The 27,359-nt window shown below is 41.3% G+C and overlaps 1 protein-coding gene across 1 annotated transcript in view; it reads left to right on the top strand.

The window, feature by feature from the left end:
- LOC139288519 (cadherin-4-like) overlaps positions 1 to 27,359 on the top strand; it is a 207,182-nt gene that overhangs the window by 71,452 nt on the left and 108,371 nt on the right. Inside the window, exon 3 of the mRNA XM_070909829.1 lies at positions 25,470 to 25,493. Coding sequence (XP_070765930.1) covers positions 25,470 to 25,493 — 24 coding nt within the window. The remainder of the gene's footprint in view (positions 1 to 25,469; positions 25,494 to 27,359) is intronic.

Here is a 27,359-nt window from a genome sequence, read left to right as displayed (position 1 = left end):
GTTAAGAGAGGAGAACTCTGGAGGGAGCATGTGTTAATGCCATTTATGACTTTGCAAATTATGCATTATAGGCAAGAGCAGAATGGAGACTCAAAACATAATTGCATTGATTTCTCACTGATGGCTACAAATAATGACATTTCTCTTGATCCAGGGGAAGAACAGGATGGGTTGTGAGGCCCAAGGGCACGCACACAGGCTCTTACATGCGCTTAGACTCTAGCTCATGATGCCTTTTAAAAACATTATATCACACAGGCGCGCGCACACACACACACACACGCCAAAACAGTTGCCTACATACACATTCAGGTCATCATCTTCTCCCATCTAGCCCAGATACAGACTAACTACACAACGGCACGCATGCAGAACACTGACACACAAATTTACATGCACACACAGACCCACACACAGAACTTTATTGCTACATCTCCTTGCAAGCTCTTAGTTTCCCCTGGAGGGTTCAGTTTAGATGAAATGTCAGTTTTAATGGAAATGGGAATGGAATAACAAAAAGCATGTTTTTTTTTTGTATTGCATTCCAGTGAAGAGGGAGAAGGTGTTTCTGCTAGATGGCACAACTCGGGCATTTACTAGTGGCTCATATGGTATGTGGCATTAAATTCTGCCCAAGGCAAAGGACATTGCTTTTATAGCAGTCATTTCATAGTGGAGAGTGAATTTAGACTGTTTCTTTGAGGTGCACTAAATTATGTAGAAGTGGGGAAAGAGGTTAAAGTGTCACAGAAATAGAACACACAAATACACTAAAGAGTTGGCTTTGGCAGACTAATCTACTTGATACAGGCCATTCGTTCACTTTTTAGCATTTAACCTCACACATCTGTAGGAAGACACCATTGGTCGTCTAAGCATTGAGGTAAAATGTTGTAGAGCTTCCATATGTTTTCTTGCATAGACGGCGAAGAACACATTCGGAAGTGAAAGATCAAGAATAGAGAGGACATCACTGGACAGGTGTGTCTGTGTTCATAGATACTTGACAGCAGATAGGTCCCGTCACAGAGACACAGGCTCTCATCTCTCACCCTTCTGAAACATGATAAGGGGCCGATCTTCTCTGTACACCCGTTATCGCCACACGCACGCCTCCGCTCTCTCTTTGGGCGACTGCCGTATCTCCGCATCTTCAGAAAAACCCTTCTCTTTTGAGAGAGGATATCTCAGGGGCCGACCTTATCGTTTCATCACTCATCATCACGGCTTCAAAGACCCAATCACACGTGAAGACATAAGGGCATGCACTTTATAAGGAGGTATATTTTTGTGTATGCACACGCATGCCACCAGTGGGCTTCGACATATTCACTCTCAACCAGCCTCTCTCTTTTATAAAATGTCTGATTTCTCTCATTGATCTCTGATTTTTCTATTTTCTTCCATGCCTGACCCTTTCTTTCAACCTTTCACTTCTCCTTCTTCCCCTTTTTTCCTCATTCTCATGACCCAAAGCAACTATTGTGTCATTCAAAGTGGCAGTGTGTGTGTGTGTGTGTGTGTGTGTGTCTATGACTGTGTAACACCAACTCGCCTTTCTGTCTGTGCTCCATTAACTCCGTTTTCTAGTCTTTAGCTTTGTTTGGATTGGTGTCATGCCCCTAATCCCCACACTGCATGAAAATGGACCCCCTTCCCCTCCCCACCAATTCCCCTCTGCTCTGCTAAGCTTTGCTCTTTTCTTCTATTTCTCTTAGCCCCACTTGTCCCAATGTATCACACTCTTTTTTTCTGGCCACCTTTATTTTGATTTCAGAGCTCAAATGTGTTCATTCCACACTGCAAAAAAATATGTTTAATATTTATCTTTTCTCCACTCGTTATTGTATTTTTGCCTTGCGATATTTACACTTGTTTTGTATATTGAAATCAAGTGAAACTGCATTGAAAGAAGGTGGAATTATCACAGCCCATTTGGCAGCAATGCTTCGCTCCTCTTAATTAAAATAGGATTTACGACAGATTTAAAAATGTATGTGAGGCTAAATTAGTTGTTAAGGTGGACATATTTTTTGCAGTGTATTCCCTCTCTCTCGCTTCCTCTGTTCATCTTTCTGCTCCACTAACCACTTTCACTCACAGCCCTGCTCCCTGCTCTCATCTGACAGTATCGGCTGAGGGGGGTGAAAGTTGGAAACAGGGACAGAGACCCCTCAGTCCCTCTGTCTGTCCACTCTGCCCTTCTTATTCTTTTTTTATTTCCTTAATTTTCTCCACAGTTTGATAATATACCACTGCTACCATGCTCTCCAATAGGCACAAACATGCTATATTACTTCAAAATGTTGACAGGTAGAGTTGTTTATGATATCTGGCAACCTGGAGGTAAGGTCCTTGGTGTGTTTTCCCTCTCTCTGCAGTGTATCGCCCCTTTGTCTTCCTCTAAAGTCCTCTTCTCCATCAGTCTCGTCATGTCTCTGCCTCCTCTACTGTCTTTCTCTCCCTCTCTTTCTCCCTATGTCTGTCTTTCTCTCTCACTACTTCTTTCTGCATCCTTGTCGCTGAGAATAAGCAGGAATCCCCCAGTTAGCCAGTCAGCTCGTCCCAGTGCTCTGTGTTCAGTACCAGGACAGACACAGCCCAAGGTGACTGTATGTAGAACACTCCTCAGGAGATGGGGAACACCTGCTCGGACAGAAAGACACACATACACACACACACACACACACACACACACACACATGCATCAACACAATATCTCCCTCTCAAAGCCATAAGACATGGCAAATTGTCATTGTGGGCAAAGCCTTTCGGTTCCTGTAGTTGTTTATTTAAGCGTTTATACAAAGAGACAAATCAGATATGATTAACCCTGTCTTTTGTTTGGTTGACCATATTTAGAGCTCTGATCTTTATCTCCATATACCTTGATAAGGTCAATATGGGCTATGATAACCAGTTTATGCAATATTGATTTGCTATTGAGCCTGATTGTTGCCAGACGGCGCCTAGCAGGTGGCCTTGAGGCATAATCAATTTATCAGCAACTTTAATCGACAAGGACCTCTGCAATAAAGACAGACAGTGTGTCCTCAGGTAATCCAATAGAGCCAGCCTCTGACACACAAACTGTCTATGAGTGTGTGTGTGTATGTGAATGTTTGTGTCAGTGTGTGCCTGTACTAGCTGTATTTGTGTGTTTGTTTGTTTTTCTCCCTTTTTTATGTCTCCATGAGAAACAGTGAGTAACATGTGGACACCTTTTGCATTTCATGCAAAAACCAACATTGATTGTATTCAAGGGAGGGCACCAATGATTCTCTTCTTCGCTATCTCTCCCTTTATTTTTTCCACTTTCTGTCTTCTCTATCCACCTCCACATTCACCCCCATATCTTGTTGTGTAGGTGAAGATGAGTTATAGTGGTCACAGCGATGCAGCTGATAGATGAAGGTGAACTCAGCTCTGGCCTACACCAGGAGACTTTAGAGGACACAGAGGCTGCCATCCATCCTCCCAGCCACCTACATACCCCTAAACTTCCACTGCACACTCTGTAGTGAATACTGGAATTTTTACTGTGCACGGTTTAGTTTTATGAAGTGCCTTGGTACTCAACCATACTGTAGCATCCTGGTATACCTTAGAATTGCATTGAGAAATTTCTGGACAATCTATAATTTGGTGTGTCAGACTGTCAAGGCAATGCATCTATGTGTCTCCCTTAAATGTGATGTGTTGGCAGGAAAGATTATAAACCGCAGGTTTACTCTGCATTGCACACTAAGGTATCATTCCCATGCTCTGTGCTTTGAAAAATATTCATGAGTTTGCTATATACATAAACATGCTTTTAAACTTTGCCTCTCCAGAATCATGTAGCCACGCATAACCTCATAAGATTCCAGTTTACTCCCCCATTCAGCTCCAGTCACTGGTTGCTCTAATCAACCCAGCTGTTAACTCAACATATCCCAACTTCTGTGTTCGGGCAGTTCATCTTGACATGGTTTAAAGGACACCTTCTCCTAGTATTATCAGTATCCTACTTCAGTGCCACACCTGCTCCTTTATCAGCCACATGATAGCAGGGATGGTGAGCAGTGCCCCTGGGAGAGCCCAGAGTCCCACTTCCTTATCCTGAGCGCCCAGGTGTGGCCCTCTCCCACATCCGCTATCAGCAGGAAATTACACGCACCTTAAGCCCATTACCACTTCAAAAGGAACAGGCACAGGGAAGTGGAGTGGAGTCTTCCCATTAGTGCCCTGCAGCATGCAGTCGTGCTGTACCTGTTCCCACTCTCAAGAAATAATTAATAATGGCAAATTCATTAGGCTGGCAACAAATAGCATATAGGTCATCCAGGGGTCTGTTGGTGCAGGTGAAGAAAGGTGCTGCTTGTAAATGTCAATATGTCTTATAGCATTCACTGTATTGAGCTGTAAATCTACTCCAACAGAACAGGTGTATGACAAAATCCTTCTTGGGATTTATTGCTTCCCTTGCAAAAGCTACGGATTAGAATTATTTATTGCTGTGCTGTATGTTGCATTTTTTGACTCATGAGTAGACTCCATTTTCCTGTCACCTGCAGTTTTGATGGCACACCAGAAAGCCGAATGATTATACTCTTGCCTGTAACTAGATATTTTACCACTGGCTGACATGCACTGCAGTTCAGTATATAAGATGCATATCCATCAGGGCTAGAAATGTTTGCATGTAAATGAGTGGACGTGTGGAATGAGAAAACGGCTGAAGGAGTAGAAAGTTATCACTGCTGTCAGCAGAGTTGATCCGCGTGTCATCATGGCTGCTACGTTAGTTTAGAATCCATCACTGCAGAGGATATGTTCTGTTGCAGTCACTATGGAAACAGAATCAGGAAGTACAGACAGTGCTGCCCCAAAGTAGACAGAGTAGTGGTGAGGACACACATAAAATTGAAATTTCTTCCAAGTGAAGAAAAGAAATAGAAAAAGAGATGGAGAGATATGCTTCGTTGGACAAGCAATGCAATGCTTGACTGAAATGATTAAATTGTTACTGGCGGGTGAAGTGTGTGTGTGTGTGTGTGTGTGTGTGTGTGTGTGTGTGTGTGTCTGTGTGTGTGTGTGTGTGTGTGTGTGTGTTTGTACGAGCACATATGCTTCTGTGTTTCATGTGTGAGTGTTTATGTTTTGTGTGAGTCAGTGCAGAGGAGATGAAAGCATCCTTGGGTGTCATAAAACATTAAGGTCTTGTACTTATCTGGCTCTCATATCTCTCCGTGTCCCAGCTAAACTGACTTGCCCCTGGGAGAGCCCCTAATGCACCACACATGCTCAACCCGCTAAATATTTTCAGTGGGGAAACTTGGCCCTGAGTTGGCATAAGATCCACACTGACAAAGGTGACATACTTGGCTTGTCATCATTAGGCAGTAAAAATTGAGTTATGAACGCCTTACATGAAGGAAGGATATCAAGACCAGATCAACATATGGCTCTGGTTCCAGTTGTAGCTGTAAAACAGAACCCCTCCATCTTCTTGCTATCTCCACATCAAACACAGAACAAGACATGAAATCCAAACTTGGATCAGAGAACTTTCCAGTACAGTGAGCAAAAAAAAACATAAAAAAAAAATTCCTCTGGCTTTGTAAACAGAGCAGTCAATCTTCTCCATCAGCCCCACCATCTTCCCTGATTGTTTAATGTCCATGAAGGCAAGAGATGGTAATGGCACTGCTGGTCTTGGCACCTTCTGCTATCAGCTGATGGACTGTACTGTGCTGCGCCATAATTGCAATATTTTTCATAAGCATTGACAGTGATAGAAAATGCCTCTGCAGAGATCAGGCGCTCTCACTCTGGATGGTTGGTTTTTTATCTAACTGCGGATAAGGTTCATTCCTGCGGATAGCCAAATGACTTGAATCTTTGTGAGGAAGGTAGAAGAAGATCTAAAAAGATCTTTAAAGTCTCGATAACTGTATATTGAAATTTGTTTGTGGAAGGAATCAGTGAGAATCATTTAAAAATGTTATCCTTTAACCATCACTTTGTACGGGTGACAAGTTTAAATACCACTGTCCAAATGCATTTTGGTGTCTATTTTAAAGTCAGGTTTAACAATTGTTTGTAACTGCTCAATATGTTTCGCTTTAAAGGTTGTGCTTTATGTAGGCTGCTATACTATAACATTACTGTAACTATAATGGAGGGGCAGCACGGTAATGGCTTTGTGGGAGTCCCTTGTCTGCTGCAAGTGAATGGAGTATTGATAGCTAATGTTCAGTGTGTTTACATGTGGTGGCAGATGGTTATACACCATCGATGATGATGGGTTGTTATCCCATGTATTATGCATGCTTCTGAACTCAGCGTGGCTTGAGCCCTTATGTGTAAGGACTCAGATTTCCAATTTCTGGGACTCACTGAGTATTGGCTAAGGATACAGCACATTCCTACTCTTATATTTTCTGATGTAATTGGTGTTGTCCAAAAATGTTCGGATTCTACCGAGTCAGCATCCTAAACAATTAATTAGGGATGCTCTTCGAACAAGGCTATGGTTTGTGTTTGTGTTTTGATTAGACAGCTGGTCCGTATCTGCCACCACACTGTAAACATCTCTCCTCAAGGTTTTGAATCTGGTCTCTGTTGCCAGGCTTAACACATGATATCAACTTTTGCTTCAAATATATGGTCAAGGATGGGGGAGAAAATTAGCAGCTTTAATCAAGAATGTTTGGCAAAAGGATGAGGTCACTTTATATTTTAAGCATAGAGAATAGACAACAAATCCGGTTTCAGAACAATGTGAGACAAGACTGTCAACATTCATTCACTTATTTCAGTTTGGATACTGAATTTGTAGCACAAAGAAAGAGACCATATGTTGATTTTGCATTTGTTTTGTAAGGATACACCAACACGTCAAACATCATGTTTCCATGCTTCACAGACGAAGGCAGGTCTGTCATGAATTGAAAAAAACAAATAGCTCAGTGCTCCTTCATCTTGTCACAACCACACTGAATGTATTGTATCAAGTACAACAAAAGCACATTTAAATACCAAAAATCAGTCATATGCTGTACGGTATGCAAATGCACTCAGTACTCATTCTGTGAATCCACATGCAGTGGACATAAACTCCATATATATATATAGATATATATACACTATATTGCCAAAAGTATTCACTCACCCATCCAAATAATTGAAATGAGGTGTTCCAATCACTTCCATGGCCACAGGTGTATAAAATCATGCACCAAGGCATGCAGACTGTTTCTACAAACATTTGTGAAAGAATGGGTCGCTCTCAGGAGCTCAGTGAATTCCAGCGTGGTACTGTGATAGGATGCCACCTGTGCAACAAGTCCAGTCGTGACATTTCCTCGCTCCTAAATATTCCACAGTCAACTGCCAGTGGTATTATAACAAAGTGGAAGCGATTGGGAACGACAGCAACTCAGCCACGAAGTGGTAGGCCACGTACAATGACGGAGCGGGGTCAGCGGACACTGAGGCGCATAGTGCGCAGAGGTCGCCAACTTTCTGCAGAGTCAATCGCTACAGACCTCCAAACTTCATGTGGCCTTCAGATTAGCTCAAGAACAGTGCGTAGAGAGCTTCATGGAATGGGTTTCCATGGCCGAGCAGCTGCATCCAAGCCATACATCACCAAGTGCAATGCAAAGCGTCGGATGCAGTGGTGTAAAGCACGCCGCCACTGGACTCTAGAGCAGTGGAGACGCGTTCTCTGGAGTGACGAATTGCGCTTCACCATCTGGCGATCTGATGGACGAGTCTGGGTTTGGCGGTTGCCAGGAGAACGGTACTTGTCTGACTGCACTGTGCCAAGTGTAAAGTTTGGTGGAGGGGGGATTATGGTGTGGGGTTGTTTTTCAGGAGCTGGGCTTGGCCCCTTAGTTCCAGTGAAAGGAACTCTGAATGCTTCAGCATACCAAGAGATTTTGGACAATTCCATGCTCCCAACTTTGTGGGAACAGTTTGGGGATGGCCCCTTCCTGTTCCAACATGACTGTACACCAGTGCACAAAGCAAGGTCCATAAAGACATGGATGAGAGAGTTTGGTGTGGATGAACTTGACTGGCCTGCACAGAGTCCTGACCTCAACCCGATAGAACACCTTTGGGATGAATTAGAGCGGAGACTGAGAGCCAGGCCTTCTCGTCCAACATCAGTGTGTGACCTCACAAATGCGCTTCTGGAAGAATGGTCAAAAATTGCCATAAACACACTCCTAAACCTTGTGGAAAGCCTTCCCAGAAGAGTTGAAGCTGTTATAGCTGCAAAGGGTGGACCGACGTCATATTAAACCCTATGGATTAAGAATGGGATGTCACTTAAGTTCATATGCGAGTCAAGGCAGGTGAGTCAATACTTTTGGCAATATAGTGTATATGCTGATTGTTGATCTGTACCTCTGTATCATAGACTATATATCCTCTTTCTCTAGTTGTTCATTGATGTAGCACTCTAGCACAGTGTGTTTCACCCAAATTGTGCAAACCTGGAGTGCTTATTCATTTAATGGAACTGCCTCTCGTTTCCTCAATAAAGAGAGGCATCAGCATCTTTCAGCTGGTCTGCAGCGCTCATTTAAAGGGCCTAGGGCACAAGATGCCTTAGTTCTCCACAGGCTATGCTTCCTGCTGATAAGTATCCTACAGGCTTTGCACAACAATCCAACATGTTCAGCTCAACAGTGAGCCGCCTGTGGATTCTCCATGATTCTTGTGTCTTCAGGGGATTATATGGGGGTGTTTCAGTATCAGTTGCTGGTGTAGAGGATGAGCATTAAGAAGGGGCTGTGGACAAGAGTGGATGAGATTACATCTACATCAGCATTATAGCCAAAGTAGTGTATTGTACATTTCCTAGAGAAAAATAGATCAACATTAGACATAAGCACGGTACAGTCTCCACCATATCAGCTTTGTTGAAATGTTTATAGTAGAGACAGGTAAATCGATTGAAGTAATACAGTATGCTGATGTCCCACCCTGTCTTTTTATCTGGCAGTAGATGCAGTCTATGAGGGGGGGGGGGGGGGGTCTTGCTTTGTTATCTCATGCAAATTTTCTGTGTAATTTATTGTTTCTGGCACACAGTTTTGCACACTTAGGTGTCTTGGCAGAGAATCTGTATCATTGGGCAAATGTTTCTTTCTTTATTTCCCAAACAGAATTTGAGCTTATGTTTTTTGCCTTCACTGAAGGTCTATGGTTAGAGATGCCAAATACTGTATGCTATGCAGGCCTGTCATTCTTATAAAATTCTGTCTTGAGTATAGCATTTCACTTAATGGCTACGTTTTGGTTTGTGATTGTTAATAGTTAGAAGTAGGCTTGGTCTTGTGAAGTAATTTGAGACAGGCTTTTACTCCCCACGTAGATTTGTACCCAGGATGTCACCAACCCCGTACCACCAGACCTCTGCCCTGGGCCTTCAGTGGCAGCTCTTTAATAAAGAGTGAGCCTCCTGGAGTGTTAGTTATGTTTTAGGGAGGAGAGATTGGAGGTTTGAGGGTGTTGTAACAAACAGTCGCCCCTCTCCTTGCTCTCAGTGGGAGCTAAGCAGTGTGATGGATTAGGCATGAGGAGTGTCCGCTGGTTTAATGGCAGGTCCAAGGCAGCCTGAGGAGATGGTTTTAATCATATTTGCCTCCTCATTACCCTCCCGTCTGCTGCCTTGGTGCTGCACTGGGATATCAATGGCAGCCAACTACACCCCCCTCTCATACAAGAACAACACACCGCCAAATACTATACATGCTCCTTAGAAACTGGTGTCACTTCAGATAGCTTATAGTAGATTGTTTATAGATGCATGCTGACAAGGAGAGGCAACCACGCTGATAAAAACAATGTTGCACATACTGAATTCCCTTGATAAATTAGTAGAAATATTGTGTAAATGGTGCTGAATTATGTAAAAGGGTCAATAACTACACCCATGAGATCTCCCTTGTTATTGCTGATGTAAAAAATATTATTGTGATGTCTAAAAGAAACATCCATGTTATAAGAAAGTCATTATTTCTTACATTACAACAAGAGTTTTGTGTTTCAGAATTAGCTTTGAGGAGCGGTGGCTTTTCCATGATAAGCAGAGTAGTGACCTTGACAACAGTGTAGTGGGGATAGACAGCTGGTTCTTATCTCCGAGGAGACCTGCTGGAAGTCTGCTGTGTGACAGTGATGCCTATCATTCATTTAGCCACGACCTCATCCTCCTTCACTAACATCTCAACAAATGTAGTCTCACAGCATCTAAAGGGCCGTCAATGCTTAAATGTATTCACACAACAGCAGAAGTTGTGCCTCTGTGAAAGTCAAATGAAGTGAAGTAATCTGCCGTCTATCTGTCTGCGTCTGTCTTCCTATATTCTTTCCCTAGTAAGCACTGGTTTTTGGTCTTGGGTCAAACAGCCCAATGTGTTTTAAAAGTGATTATTGCAGCTCAGGATTTGGACAATGTTTTGTTGTTAGGGCTAATCAAAGAGTTTGTTGGGCTTGTGTGTTCAGGTTTGGGGACAAGGGGGTTTACCTTTCGCAGCAGCACCAGAGTAAAATAAATAGTTCAATATTGAGAAAATTGATAGCTATTGTAGGTTGCGCTCTCCTCTGTCATATATCAATTGTGGATTTGGGCTTACTGTATCTCCCCTAAAATGTGTTCAGTCTCTCTAGTATGTTGTCTTTTTGTATTTTCATTCTCTCAGGCCCCTCTGTCATTTTTCAGTCTTTTTTTTTTTTTTTTATTGAAACGACTCCCTGGTTGTTGCCGTGAGCTGTGTGAGGGGGCTAATTGCATTTCCAGCAACCTTGTTAATGACAATGTTGTAATGGCTCTCAGCTATTATTGAATTGACTTTCAACATTGCCATTTTAGTTTACACAACTGCCATTTGCTTAAAAGCTTTGCCTCTGTACTTCTGGACAAGCTGGCATGGTTTAATATGTGCATGTGATAACAGGTTTAATGCTGTGAATAAAATGAGCTTCCAGAAGACTCCATGGTGGCAGATTTTTCAAGTGTGTTTTGGCTTTTGGTGGAGTGCATATTATTTTATGAAGTGTGCTGTTTGTCAATAGAAATTGTACTTAGGGGGTTGAAAACTTATCTACCTACCTAGTACCAAAGGTCCAATAGAAGAGGTTTGTGTTTATTTCTTCACAGCTTGTCTTACATTTACTTTATTTCTGAAGAAATGCAGTGACTTTTCCTGAATATAACTCAAACATGAACTGCAGAAAATATTATCCTTTGCAAGTGCTAAAATCTGTGAATTTGTTTGCATTTTTTTTTGCGTTTCCACAGTTTATGTCCATCAGCTCCTATTAAAACGTCATTCTTTAGGTAATCTAACATGGACATTGCATTATTCTATTTTTCAATTTTTCCCACCATCACTAACCTCACTTCCACCACACAATGTTATAGTAATATAGACGTACATTACTTCCACCTCTTGGGCTGAGTGTTTCTTTTTGCCAGTGTTTATATGCACAGACATACACAAGTACAGACTGAAAACAACTTGTATCATCAAATGTATGACTACAGTTCAATGCAATAAACCATGAGAAAGAGCAGGGAGCAAACTGAAGTAATGACTACTTTTACCACTCTGTGACTCCTCCAAGACAATCCGAGATCGCTCTGAAAGACACAGTTCAGTTTTCTCACCTCTCTCCTACGCTCTGCCTCATTCTCTGTTTCCTTTGGTTATTGATGAAAGGAAAGAGCTCTTACTGATGATACCTGCACAGTAAACATATATCCTCATTTCACCTTTTGATTTAGCGCCCGCTGAGAGTCAGAATAGATATGTTATGCTTCAATATACTGACGTACTTTGAAATGTGCATAAAAAGAGAAATCTAAAAAAACCTTGAAGGCTATCAATGTACTATCTTTCTTTATACAGTATGTGAGCATTTTATGTGTTTTAAGGACCAGGGTCTACATTTCTAAATGAAATTCAGGGGACATTATTTTACCCCCCAAAAAGTCCCTGCTCAGGGGGGCGGGGGCGGGTAGTACAGACGTAAAGGAACTTTGGTCTAGCAGGGCTGAATATTTCTGATTGGTCAAGTACTCGCAGAATTTTATTTCAGCCACCATTTTAAAAAATCTGCAGCTGCAAACCAGTTTGTTTTTTGTTCATTGTGCTTTGGCACAAAGGACTTACAGAGGAAAGCATGCGATAGATGGACCGACGATGACGTCCAGGCCTTATTGAGCCTCTATGCTTACTGTTGTTGCAGTGTCACACAAATAATGATGCCTGTCCGTCGCTTCATATGGCATCATCATTATTGTATAGTTGTGCACAAAAATGACGTGTAGAAAAAGCCACCACTTTTTCATACGGTAGCGGACTCATTTGCCTAATCATCGTGGGCCTTCGTAGACAACGGGCTGAAGGAACCTTTTAGTTCCTTGAAAAGTAGTTCCTGGGAATAAAAACTCTGGGTATTTTGGGTGGAAACAGTTGGTGTGTGTGTTTGTGTGAGGGTGTACTATTCCTTATGGTGTTAAGTATGTGTGTGTGTGCTTTTGTGTGATTGACAGTGTTGCCTGTTGGGTGTGACAGTGTGACAGAGTGTGCTGATCCCTCGGCTGGCCTTGCATCACCACATTTCTCCTCTATCCCACTCCACTCGCTTCATCTCCAACTCTGTATTTATCTTACTCTTCATTCCACTGGGCAAATATGTCTTGGTTGTCTTAACTTCCTGTCTTTTTGTTGTCCTCAAAGTGTTTTATTGCTATTAGCCATCCCACCATCTCAGTCTAATCCTTCTCCCTCATTGCTTGTCACCATGGGAGTGCTACAGTTTTCCCTGCAGAGGACGGCAGAGAGAGCAGATCGTCCTCATAGAACAGCAGGTTTTTCCCTCTTCAACTTTGCACACTGAGAATAAGGGAGAGAAACATTTGATTGTCAGAGCCAAAAAACAAAATAGGAGGTCCATCAGTTTTCCAAGATCATAAATGTTGCATCTGTGTTTCAGGACTCATTCCCTTGATAAGTTCTTGTTGAGCTGTTGTCTGCGTGGCTCTTTCTTTCCAACTGGCTAACCATTCTTTCCACATGCTGGGCAATATAAGGCTTCACTGATAAGATGATGGGCCTCAGGTGTGTCCAGGTCTAAAGCGGGATTTATTCTTCTGCATCAGGGTGTTGCAGAGGCCCCTGGAGGTACTGTCAGATCTGACGTGCATCTCCCAAAAAAGAGATACCACATGAAGAAAAGCTCAGTAATTAGTTGTTTTAGTAACGCTATACAAATGTACATTCCCGATCAAGTTTTTTTGGTCCCGATCCCCATCTCTTTAATATTGATATTAAAATTAAGTGTCTTCTGAAAACGAGCCAGATCCAATACTTATAGTTACCTAAATGACAAAGCTGCCCAGTGCATCCTGAAGATGGAATCTTTGTGTCAAAAATGCTCAGTATACATAGTAAAAATAAAAATATGTGTGGCAGCATGCAGGGTTAATCAAATATCAATCTGGCAAATTAAAATGACAGCTTACTTGATCAAAATACGGGAAGTCCTGGTTCAAAATTACTAAATGTATAGGCTTGAATTATTTATCTGAATGAGATTTTAACAGGGACATCGGACCCCTGAAAGTGATGTGACGAGATCAGCTAGACCTACGACTGAGAAACTCTGTGTATGTTTTGTACACTGATGTTTGCTAATGAGAAAGAGAGAGGAGAGATAAAAGTTTTGTTAACAGATTTGATTGTCAAGCGGACAGCAAGGAAAAGGACCCAAATGCAGATGACTGGGAAGACAGGAACAGTTCAGTGGTTTACTGGTGATGATGAAATAGATAAAACAGCCCAAATAGAAGGAGCCAATAATCCACAGGTTAACAGGAACACAGTATGTGCAGGTGCTGATACAGGAACAGGTACAGATTCGGATAGCGTTGGCACTTGGACTTGGCATAATTTTTGACATTCTGGCTTATTTTCACTTGTATATCCAGCAAAATGCGAGCAGCTTTGCAACAGCACTCTGGCTGAGGTGGACAAAACACAGTAGAGTCTCAGGACAAATCTCTTCTTGTATGCCAAGAGCCTCCTTTTCAGTAGCCAAACACATCTGTTTTTTGTAATCTAGCCAGCGAAGTCATTTCAAGCTCAGACCTTCCCACTGTTACTGCATGTCACAAACGATGAAATGATGAATGAAAGAATGAAAGCGACCATTTCTTTAGGTATAAATCAACAACAACATTGCCTAATAATAAATCTAACTTGCAGTGGTCATATGATCATTATCATGTTAAATCTTACACTGAACTATACATAACTTTCTACAACCGAAGCTACTGTGGCGGGACCACTGGAGCACCTTGATAAAGAAGACTAAATCTGGCTTCAATCATCCAATAGGCCGCAGCACTCAGCGCGGATAGTGTCATCCTTCAGCCTCCTCATCCTCCCCAAGCCCGGGTGGCTGTCCTCAGGTCTGAATTAGACATTCAGGTAGCAGCCAGAGCAGCCGCTCTTTCGCTTGCCCTGAGGCTATTGTGTGGCTGTTTTTTTTCATGTTCTGCTACAGTGCATCCACAAGTGGTTTAGAGAAACTCTGTCACAATGCTGGCTAAAAGTATTAACTGCACTTTGTTTGTGTCACATTTTGATGGATGGATTGTTGAAATGTCTAGCTTGACTTGACACTGCTAGACAATCTGTTACTGTCTGCTATTTTTGGACTTGAAGGAAGCATGTCTAGACATTTCCTATTCGCCCTGTCTCTGTTTTAAAAACGTCACAGCTTTAATAACACTTTCTTACACAGTGGTACCCACAGGCTGACGATTTATTAGTGGTGGACTTCCCTATGTTGGGATGGGTGTTTGAGGTTTATGTAGAAAGCTGCACTATTCAACACAACATTCATGTGAAGCAACTTCTCCAGTTTGCATGATTTCACATTAACCCACCATATCTTTGGAACAATACAGGTACTTTTGAGTCAGTTCTTATTCAAGTTAATAAAATACAAACATTCACAAGTAACATCTTGAGTTTTAATTGTCAGTTTGAATTCATCCTGTCTTAAGTAATGCACAGTAAACACAGAAAGCAAATGTTTAAAAGCTTAAACCTGACTTGAACCTGTGAGTCTGATTTGACTTTGCCACTTCACTGAATGGCATGTAAATTGCACCCAAAGGCTTGCGATTACATGCAGCTCCAGAGGACTCATCACACACATTAAGGTGTGTGTTACTTTGGCAGACACAGTTCCACATGATTGGCTTCACCCACTGCATCTTCCAACATCCTGGAAGACAGAAAAAAGAAAAATACATAAATGGTTGTCTTTACAGTGAAGAGTACAACGCTGTGTAGTTTCACTTTTAATGTTGTAAGCGTAGTCTAATAAATGAAATAACAAAGCTTTTTATGCTGATTTGAGATTTGAATATTCAATGTGCCTTCGTGACTTCAATAACGGCCTTTTCTAACAGGCCGTTATTATTGATTGCGGCAATATTTGCAATGACGTATTCTGCTGTTGATTTGTTGCTTGTCCATTTTATTTCAGCGCATTTGCTTTTTTTAATATGCAGCCACAATGTCTGTTTACACGTGCTCATACTGCCTGTTATTCTGACAGTCAGTCTAAAAGCATTGACCTTTACTCCTCACTAACATGTAATTTATTTAGTTTTTTGACATAAGTTCACAACAAATAGAATAGGACACTATTTATGTTTAACATTAGCATGATATTAATTTCCAGAATGTTCCACTTAAAGAATAAACTCATGATGTCCTACAGCTATACACTGTGTGCTCTGACTGAAAGAATAGATTGAAGATGCACAATCTAGCCTGAGGCCTATGTATTTCTTTGTCTCCTGCTCAAACCTAATCTTTATTATTAAGGTTTTATAGAGATGTGCACTGATGGTGAAAATAAGAACATTTGTTATGAATATGTGTGTGTGTGTGTGTGTGTGTGTATATAGATAATATGAAATAGTAAGCAATTATTTAAAAAAAAGAGGCATTCTCTGAAAGCTATTTTATGGTACATGCTTCGGACAGAAAATTTTGCATTGGAAATTATTTTGTGAAATGATTTATTGCAACATGAGTACAATATACTGAAATAATGTCCTGCAGCTGTTAAACTTTCATATAGTCTTGGTTTGAGACTGACTCCCTACCTAACTAACTTAAGAGCATCCATTGCTGTGGTAGCATCCAGTTTGACTTTTTATCTAAATAAAAAGATGTAAAGCCCAGTGTTTTTGTCTCAAAAAACATGGTAAAATGAACAAGATCAAAACAAAATGTTTTAAAAGATACATTTCTGATCATTATTTGAACGACAAGGTTATAAAAAGAAGAAGGCTACATCTTACATCTCTACATCTCTAGGCTACCACTCATTTGCTGCAATAACAAAAGTAAATCTGAACATTTTGTTCTCGCTGTCGTCTTTGTTTTGACTTTGAAGCTCTCTGTCAGAATGTGTGCTGATTATGAAACACATATTCAATAGAATAGTCAATATTTCATTTCCTTCAGGATATTAAGCAGTGTTTTAAGAGAGTGTCACCTGCAAAATATCTGTTATTAGATAGAGTGGACAATCTTCATCACCATTTTTCACACAAACAATATCTTTTATGGAGGACAGGCTGTTAGATTTATGAAAGCCGTGGACAGGATGAGGGTTGAGGCTGAGTCGATTCAACAACATTAGCATGAGGGTTTTTATACCTACATTATGCATAATAGGCACTCTTAACTAAGCCCTATTGTGTCGTTTTGAATACTGTAATCACACTAGCCAAAGCTTAGTTGTTCATCACCGCCATCACCAAGGTGAAGAGGATCCAACAACACGAATCATGGAAAATAATAAGTTAGTGTTTTGTAGTGTAACATAATCAGAAATGGGCTGACTAGTGGGCAAGTGAGGACCCCACAGTGACTACTCGGATGAAGTGTTTCCTTTTATTCTTGTAATCATCTACTTCCCCTTCCCTCTGTTTCCTCTCTCATTTTCCCACTCCAAGATATATTGTTTGCATTGTAAGTGTATTATATGCAAAACATGTATCCATTATTTTCTGCTGAAAAGAATCCAGCGCTTATGCCAGATACTCCTATGAGCTTCCTGCCAAGACTGTACCTCATGCCGAGAGGAAACAATGGGAAGAAGAGAAAGGCGTCAAGAAAATGGGCTCCAAATAAAGATAGGTCAAGGGTAGGCTAAGGGGAGAAAGAAAATAAAAATGGGGGACAGGAAAGTTAAAAAAGAGAAATCTCTTGTGGACAGCTGTGAGGGAGGTTAAAAAGGGGAGAGCAGAGATGGGGAGGAGGATGGAGGGTGCCACTACTTCTCATCCACTGTCTGATCTGTGGGTGGCAGTGATGACTGATGGAGAACCGCTCTAACTGAAGGTCATATCCGAAGCCCTGCCATTTTAGGCTGCCACTGTCGCAGGGGAAAGGATAAATAAAGCTCAGATTGTCGTGTTTATTCACCCCGCCTTCTCTGTGGCTTTGTCGACGGAGGCGGGAGAGACAAAAAGATGCGGCAGGTGGAAGAAAATGGAAGACAGGAATGCCAATGGATGATTCAGAGTTGTCTTAAGTAGGATTTAACTTATCGTACTTATTTTTTACAAAAGACATCCTCACACTGACACACAGATTAATATTCAATTTTAATAACAAAGACTTGATCCCCCTTGTTATTCTGTCCCCCATCGTTTAATACAACACAATTGATGCTTCAAATCACAGATTTTGTAAATGCATTCCTGTTATTTAATGATTCGTCATTCCTCCAGACACTGCTACAATAGGGATAGTGAGTGATGGAAATGAAAGGATAGCTTTTCTTCAAATCCAGCTAAGTAGGATTTTGGTTATCAGTGTGATTATTTTTTACAAGAGAGAACAGACAACGGTAGCAATTACATAACCATTTGTCATCAAATCATGTACAGCCCAAATAGGGTGAAACTAATTCCTGGAGGAAAATAAACTACAGCGAAAAGCATGTTTCTGAGTTTGGTTTGCCCAGATTGTCACGAGGCTTAAGGACAGCAGTCTGTCACTGCTCCAATGTCCCTGCAGTCTGGCTGGGACACAGAGCTATTCGTCTGGCGCTGGAACCAGAGCTGGAGCCGGAGGTTCAGGCGGGGTTGTTATCCCCCAGGCAGGGCACAATTCTCATGGCCAGACGACCTCGCTGCCCAGACTCTAATATCTGATCAAGAACCATCTGCTGAGGCTGCCAGAGCCCACACTGACCTCTCCAAGGAGAGCCCAATGGGATATCAAGCTATTAGCGGGCTATTAGAATGATTCTGATCACCATTTGAAAAGAAATGCAGCACAACAAGATGATATTATCATCACAGGGATGCCACTTTTGCTGCTGTATTAATGTGGGAAGATGCATGGCTCTGCTCAGCCATTCCTGCTCCCCCTCTATGGTCCTGTGTCACCCTTTCTCACTTAGCCTCCATGGTGAGCACATGATCTGCCATTTTCACATTTTTTGGCTCCACCCCCCCCCCAAAAAGCAGTTTGTGTTGACAGTAGTGGATATTTTTAATCTAAATGTTAGATTTTTGCAGTTGGTATTTTTATCCCTTCAGATTGTTCCTGTTGACATGCATAGATGCCAACACTTGGGCACACAATAATGCAATTACCATGGAATCGTTTTCTTTTCCGCAAAGAACAGCTTTTGTAAATTCATGCCCAGTGGCGAAATGCTGCCATTATGATCCAGCAAAGTGTTTATGTTACAGTGACAAGATGTTTTTAGTGGACATGTATGAGCATAAGCATGTATGCATCACAGAAAGGATGTAGAAGGTGTCAAAAGTGCAGTTCACATGAAGCTTGAATGGCCTGTGCGAACAGTTTGTGTTCCTACTGTCGTGCAGCACCATTCGCCAGGCCCTGATAACAGTTGGTTAATGGGTAATGTGCCACACAAGAGTGATGCTGCACTTTCTGTTTTCATTTTGTTGCTGTAGTGCAGTAATTAATCCAGCTGAACCCTTTGTGCTCACAAAATAAATGCTTTCCATTTTCATTAATAGACAACTCATTAGTACATAATGAGCAAGAAGGCAGCACTCCCCGCGCTCCCTGTGCAGTATGTAGCAGATGAGCATGCGCTATACTCGGCTAATTAAACCCGGGACTGTGTTCCGTCTTCTTGTTTTCTTCTGTGGAAAGAGCACAGACACGTGCTTTTAAAACATTTGTTAATGAATTATGGTATGTAAGTGTTTTACATAGCAGAAGAAAAGACATAATACAAATACTCAAAGTCATGCACAGTATATTTATGTTTGTCTGTATAGCATGTCCCCCAACAACTCCTTCTTCCATCAATGCTTAAAAACACAAAACTTAATGATTAAAGGCAGTGACAAGCTGACTCAATATGTCTGGATGATGGGCTTTGGCTGTCGGTAACTTTTCGCCAGGACTATAATTTGGAGCTTCCTGCTAAAGGTGACATCTTTCTGTTTCCACTGGTAGAATAATAGTGGTGTTGGCTTTTTTTTCTCAAGAGATAAGGAGACAAATCCTCCACTATGGACATACAGGATGTAATATCCCCACGGGTGGAAGTTGGCCACTCAACAATGCAAGGAAATCTACTGCAGTGAAGACATGGAACACAACCCATGTGCATTGTTGTAGGAGCAATGTTTGGTTTAGGGTGTTTAAGCTGAAAACATATGAATTCTGTCTATATCATAAATGATTTCATATGATTTATTTAGCTCATTTGAGATGAGCTGTACCATCACTTAGTCCACCCAGAATCATTAACATCCAGGTCAATGGTCACAACTGATGTCACCATCCATCACATAGTGGCTTCTTTTTCGTTGGTAACTTTAACTGATGGGCTGTCACTGTTCACCAGTGAGTGTGATTAAGAGACGAACAGCTACAGTGTTGGAATTTATCCTAATTACATTATAGAGATGATATATCAATAGTGGTTAATCATCTGAAGACAGCCGCATTTGTTTCCACTGCAGTCTGCACACACAGTTCACATGCTGCTACATGTATAAATATACCTACATTTGTGTGTAATACTCGCACTGTAATTATATATGTTCATGCATGCACACATGTGGTACCTTCCAGTGATGATATGTCTTTCATTTGTCTTGATGAAGCGATGATTAGCTGTAAGGATTCCTCACTTCATGACGGGGATAAAATCGAATCCAATTTCTGGCTGTAATTAAAACTATTCCCACAGCGGACTGCTGGAAGGCCACAACTTTAAGAGGTCAATAGAAGACAGGTTTCCAATAGCAGTCTAATTCAATCAGTCTGGGATGTATAGTGTATGTTAAGGATCAGAGGGTGATTCCTTAACACCCTCATACACTGAGTGTACATTTGCAGTACCAGAGGGCCAGCATGTATCTACAGTTTCACCTGTAGGCCTGCCTGCTCACCATCTGTAATGGACCATCTGCATTACAGATGATTTTAACGAGTAATTTCTCTAAAACTGCTTTAAGTGTGATTTTTAATGCTAATTATATAACTGTTTTTGTTCTGTGTTCACATTATCTTTTGTGTGCTGAGTTTAATGACCCAAAAGCATCTGAGGACCCCTGGAATTCATCTTTACAACCTTTAGAAATGCAGAGCAGCAGTCAGAAAATAAACTCTGTTTCCCTGAATTCCCAAATAGAGAATTTGCAGTTTTAACAATACAATCTACCCTTTAGAAACAGCTGCTCTACAACATTTATCCAGCTGTCCGCACATCAAGGGTCACACTTGAGAAGTGTAACACGGTATTTGTGACAGTTGGCAAGGTTGAAAAGACACAAGGAAGAAGACAGGAAAAAAGGGAAGGAGGGCAAAATCCAAGAAATTTGCACCTTCCAGCGAGATATACTATTTTTGAAGCTGCTTTCATCACCGCTGATGATAGCTCTCACTATCATCATTAACTAAAGTTAAATCCATCACAGAATGTTTATGGGTTCAATCTAGTCTTATGCAGGTGTGCCAATTCTTCATTTAGATATACTAGTAACGGTAGAAAGAAGCATCTTATTGGTCACAAAAGAGAGAAAGCATTCTCAATCAAGTTGCAGCTTGCCTTGCATATAATGTCCTATATTTTGATGCTCACATGTGACAGATGGTACAAAATGTGCCAAACTGTGCAAAAAAGTGCTGACAACCAACTGACGCTGACAATCATCAATGCTACAAAGTGTTTGTCAACTTTTACAACACAGCACTTTTTGCACAGTTTAGCAACTTTTGTGTTATTTGTCATGTGAGCGCATTAGAGTATAAAAATGAAACTTCAACTTGAAAGAGAATCGTTTTTCTTTTTTGTCTAAGAAGAAGAAGAAGAAGAAGTGTGTGGGTCTAATCAAAATGACTGTAGACAAAGAAAGACATGGCTGCTGTAGTGTGACATAAGATTGATGGCTACCACTGCTGCCTCCAGTGTTTCAAACACGAACTTCCTCCCGCTGAGGCAGGCTGAAGCTGCGTGCAGAAAAAGCATGGCTGGTTGTTCAAATTGTCGAGCTTGCCACTTAGTGTGTCCATAGAAACCATAGGTACCGCACCAGGGAAAACAATGTAGGAGCTAATTTTACTGGTGTCTGAGTACCCTGAATTATATACACACCTTCACCAGTGAACAAAGGCATTAAAAACCAGGTCTGACGTATATTTTATTAGTTACTTGTCTGATTAGCTAGCACTGTTAATGTGCCAACATGATCCCTCTTGGTGACTCTGGTCTCCAAGTATTGAACCCTGTCATGTGTCAGTCAACATGTGGCAACATCCGACATCACAGGGTGGTAGAATTAGCACTAACTGGCAGCTGTGTGCAAGCACCGTTAATGATTCTTTCTTTTATTTATGACCCCTCTTCAGATCCAGAGGTCTGGTGTAAACCCAGTGGCATTATATGCTGGCCTCGGGCATTCACTAATTCAGAAACTTCCCCATCCACTTCAGTGAGAAATACAGTAAATTTAAGCTGTCATTTAGTGCAATTTCATGTTGACACTTTTTCATGTTGTGAGGCTTTACTTCCTCTCTGTTTATTGGTTTTCTATGTATTGGATCAAAAAAGTAGTCATTAAGCAAATAGATGTCATTTTAATGGGTAATCAATGTTAGAAACGTCAACACAGATAGTCTGTAACCATGTCTGATTAGCTATTAGAATCTCTAAAGTGTAGCTTTAGAGAGGGTCTATGTAGGTCTATGTTTGCCTCTTGACTTGTTTTCCTTTCAAACTAAAAACATCTTATTACATTAAAGTCTAATGATAAATGGGTACATGTTTAACGAGATGAATAATGAATTTTCTTAGAGTCAGTCTTTTCCTCTACCTCTTTCTTTCATCCTCTTTTTTTAGTGAGAGGCAAAATATCTGAAAGGTAAAGCAAAACAGTTTGGGGATGTTTATGTCCTTATTTTGTAAATGTGTTTTCAAAATGTAGCTTTTAGTGTCCTCGGGCATGCTTTTGGGCAGTCTTAACTTTACTGGGCTCACATTCATACTTTGCAGTGGGAAACCTGTATTGACATATGGCCTACTTTACATAATACTCAAACCCACAGGAGTACTGCTGTGGGTGCATGGGCACATCAAAACGCCACTCACATATTCACTGCAAATTAGTCTCCAAATCCATATAAGCCACTGATAGCTGGGAAGAAATGCGGTAATCAATGACGGAGGTTTTCTTTACCTCCCTAAACAGCTTAGTTATTTATGTGGGCTGACACCAATCAGCATGGTGTCTCTGCTCCAACCCAGCAATTTCTAGAGTGGAAAGAAGTGCTTTCTTTTTATTATTTATTATCACCCAGCTGGCGTGTGTTCATTATTTATCATTATCGAAACAGTGTTAATAGAAAGCATGTAACCACATTTTCTTTAAATTTGCCGATATGTATTATATCAGTGTACACAGAGAGAAAGTGACACACGGTGTAGCATCCTGCTGTTTACTGCAGGTAACTGTGCGTTGGGGCAATTCATTAATCCATAATTTCCCTTGTTATATTAGAATTAACTCACGGTTAAATTGTGTTGTCTCTAGATTTTTGTTTAGCCGTTGCAAACTCTTTTATAGAAAGCTTCATCTGCTCATTATGTCCTGTGTATCCACTACACCGTGTTGTATTCAAATTATGTTAAACTGATACTCAACAGTAGAGTTTAAAATTGTTTCTATAGCAGCAGTTTTTTTTCTGCTGCAAAAATCCCACTTTAAGTGCATGTAAAGCATGAGAGGTGCTAGAATAAATGAAATGCCTGTCTGATGTCCACCAGTTACCTGTCACTGCTGCTGTCTTACTCTTTCAGACTTGTAAGACTTGTGGTTTTGGCTTTCATTATAATTCTTGTAATCCTCAACTACGTTTAAAGATCCAATGGGCTTTGCAATAGCCTAACATAATAATTTTAATTTTGTTTACTGCACATGGGACAATGTGTAAATTCACTGATTGGAGACTCTATTTATGAACATTTGGTCTTTGGGTATGTTTTGACCGTCAACTGGTAAGCCATAGATATGATGTATTGCATCATATCTGAATGTTCAGCACAAAGACAATGTTTTGTTTAAGACAGTTACTGAAAGTAACTATCAAACACTTCTCCAAAGACCCATATGGTGTTTTACTCGGGTTTGTTTACCAATGTGACATGCTTAAGCTGAAAGCCCTACAAATTAATTAGTAATTCTCCTTGTAAGTGGTTTTACCTCCCCCTTGTATGTGATGCTTGCATTGTTTTAGGTAGATGTTGGAAATAAATTGAAAATGTTGTTATTTACCACAGACAAAACAGTTAGTGAGCGTCTGTCTCCTTTTCTCTCTTTTTGCCTTTTTCTGAAAATGCTTCAGAATCTTTGGAAAATTGATCAGCTCTCAAATTTCTGAAGTGCACTACAAGCACTTGCCAGAACAGTTTTGACATATTTGACATACTGTAGTCTTTCTTTTATATAACAAACGCCAAATGAGTAGGATATGGACCAGTGATTGTGACATGTTGGGTAATATTTTATCGTCTATGCGGCTACCCCAAAGGTTTTAACAGTGGTGAGAGTTTGTAAGCCTTTGGGGTGAGAAGGAAATGGACCAAGGATTTTCTTTAAGCGATAAGGTTGACTGTTCTGGGCTGTGAGAGTGCTCGACTAACTAATTATTTGAAGCCTCCTCTCAGATTAGGGTAGACATGCGGAGCTTATGGACAGTCACATAGCAGACAATCAGACCATGTAATAACCAGAGGGCCAATATTTGCTCAAATCCACTGTAACACCTCACAAAACAAAAGTGTGTAAAGCCCTAATGCTCAGTCCAATCCCACGCCACACTGCCTTGATAAACGCCGACGCCACCCCCACAATGGGCGCCATCTTTACTCTGGCAATTAGGCAGAGCTTTGGATTATCACTTCCTCAGCCCAGCACACCACAAATCCATCCGGATTCAATTATTCCCCTCCAATGTCTGTGGCCATTTGGGCTTTTTGGGAATATGGCCAGTAGAGAAATATAGGAGTTCAACTGCTGAAAGTACAAAGTTATATAAAAAAAAGGGAGTATTTCTTTTCTTTGTTTTCCATTTATTCTTGCATTTCTACCAGTTTGACAAGTCTATTAAATAAAAATGAATCCTGGAGAGCCTACAAACACTGTCCTGGTAAATATTTTATGAGGAAAATAAGCTAAATTTAATGTACTTTTCTCCTTCATAAACACACCTCCCTCAGTTGTTGTTTTTTTTTGTAAATGTTCTGTGTTGTATTAAAACTATTTTGCGGTACATCCTTCCCTCCAAGCAGCTCGTGTTTTGATCCACGCCTTGTGGGCCAGGAGTGTCTCTAGTGGGCTCTGAGTAAGAACCTCAAATGCTCACTGAAAGGATTTGATTTGCTCTGTCTCGCTGCACCTCAAAGGCATTATTTTTACTTATTAGAAAGCTCACTCAGGGTAAATTGTGTAAGAGATCAAGGGTTTCCAGGGGTCTGGAGACTCTCATCTTTCTACTTGAGGCCTGTCTTCAATGTGTTTGCTCAGATGTTTTTTTTCCTCCACCTGGTCTCTCCATGTGGAGGGGAAAAAGGTTGCTGTGTGTATTACTCAGCAACCCCATTGTATGTGTCCCCATTTGTGTTTGCATATTCAGGCACAACTAAGCGTGCATGAGTTTGGTAAAGTGGATATTCTTCACAGGTCTGAGATGAGAGCCCCCCTGGTTGTGTACAACACCCCCCTACCTGTTTATCCTCTTGGGTGGCTCGTTTCCCTCCCAGCAAATCACTGCTGCGGCTGTCATCTCCTGCATTTTATGTGTCTGCTATACAGCAGCCTGTCAGCTCCTAACACATTCCTCTGTGTGTCTCCTCTCTTTTATCTACAGATACCCCAGTGTCATCACAAAAAGGTAAGACAGCACTCCATCACTCACCTGTGGATCCCCATGCATTTTCACAAGAGTGGCATGTGGGTGTGTTGCTCCATGTGTCTGTGTTCTCAGTTTTTGCTAATGAGATGAAAAACATTTCATGGTGTTGTTGATGTTGATTTGAAATTGAGTCATTCAGTGTTTCTGTTACAGAACAATCTGTTTGATTACAAAGTCAATCATTCACACCCGCTGACACCTAGACTAAATTATCCTGCTATCCCACAATGATAGACAGCCCGCAGTCTGTGTTTATGCATTGCTTTCTGTAAGTCTTATGTTAAGACTAATCACAGTTCTGTTCAGACTCCTCCACACTTTCATGTGTATGTTAATATGAGGTTGTGGGAGGTGATTGTTTTGCATAGTGGGTCTTCAGGGAGTGATGGGAGATGTAGGAGGGGGAGATGTTTGTAGGAATGTACCTGTAGGCTGTTTTTGATTTCGTAAGATGATGGGGCCAGACAGTCAAACTGTCTAAACAGCTCCAGGGGTCTTGTTCTGAGTGGCAGCCTCCAGGTGTATGCACCGAGCAGTCCCAGCCCTCTACTCTTCATAGTGGAGATACAGTAATGGCAGAGGGTGTGTCACGCTCTGTGATTGCAAAGCAGGAGCAGACAATCAGTCAGGAGAACTCCCCGCTGATTTTGTTGAAACTTTCTTTGATTCCCTGCTGTGCTTCTAAGAACTTAGGTGTTGTTTTGTACGAGCTCTCACCAGAGCAGAACAGAACGCAGGTGAAAATATTTTCATTGTCACCTGGATCTGATATAATGTGCACAACATGTATATTTGTAAAACGTGAACAGCAGGAGTGTATCTCAGGGAACATGGGGACATTCTTCACCTTATACAGCCTCAGATCTGTTGAAGCTGCTTGTAGATACATTGCAAGATGCATTGATATAGATCTGTGTGACAGGTTACACAGAGTGTGCCCTCACACACACACACACACACATATCGTTGTCAGGCCTATATATGTGATGACTATGCGGTGTACGATGCTGTCAGATGGCCCTATAAAGGTAAGTGATGTGGGTTGCCCGAGCCTCACTCCCTGATGAATGTTGAAGGGGAGCAGAGGCAGGTGTGGTGTACATCATCCCTCCACAGCCACGCACGCATATGTTTCTGAATGAGAGGACGATAAGTAAGGCCACGCCACCCTGACAGTGAATGAATGTTCACTTTTGTTAGCCTGTGTGTGTCCATGTCTGTGTCTGATTTTGTGTGTTTGTATGTCTTTCTTTTCATGCCCATTCAAATCCATTTAGTCAGAAGCATCAACAAAAACATTCACTGTCTCTCTGCCCCCTCTTGAGAGAGAAAAATAGCCCACTGTATTCATTCATACACTGTGAGTTATAGATTGTTATGCAGCTATGACAGTGCCATTGGTATTGAAGAGCCATGGGGCCTTGAGGCAAAGATGGTGTACATAAAACCATGTGTTTGTGCACAAAAGACTGGCATATAAGTGTGTGTGTGTGTGTGTGTGTGTGTGTGCAAATGTGTGTGTGTTTTTGTTTGTGCCTGAGCATGAAAGATGGAAAAAACAGGCCATCTATGCGCACTTGCAATGTCAACTCCTCACTGTCTCAATCCGTTAATATTCAACATGAAAGATGTGGGTCTCACATCTGTTCAAAGAGTGTAATGCTACGGTACATGTATTAGACTGAAGGGCAGCACATAGTGTTTAGGTCCAGGTAGTATTCAGGCTGTGGGTGAATAACCTTTACTGTTGTTCCTCACCAATATCATGATTAATACAGGACCTCGTTATAATGTGACCTTATTATTTAGTTCTCTACTTCTGTGGAACATCTCCACTATCTGCCC

This window comes from Enoplosus armatus, chromosome 8, assembly GCF_043641665.1.
Source record: "Enoplosus armatus isolate fEnoArm2 chromosome 8, fEnoArm2.hap1, whole genome shotgun sequence".
Lineage (NCBI taxonomy): Eukaryota > Metazoa > Chordata > Actinopteri > Centrarchiformes > Enoplosidae > Enoplosus > Enoplosus armatus.
This window is presented reverse-complemented; position numbering and strand designations above follow the sequence as displayed.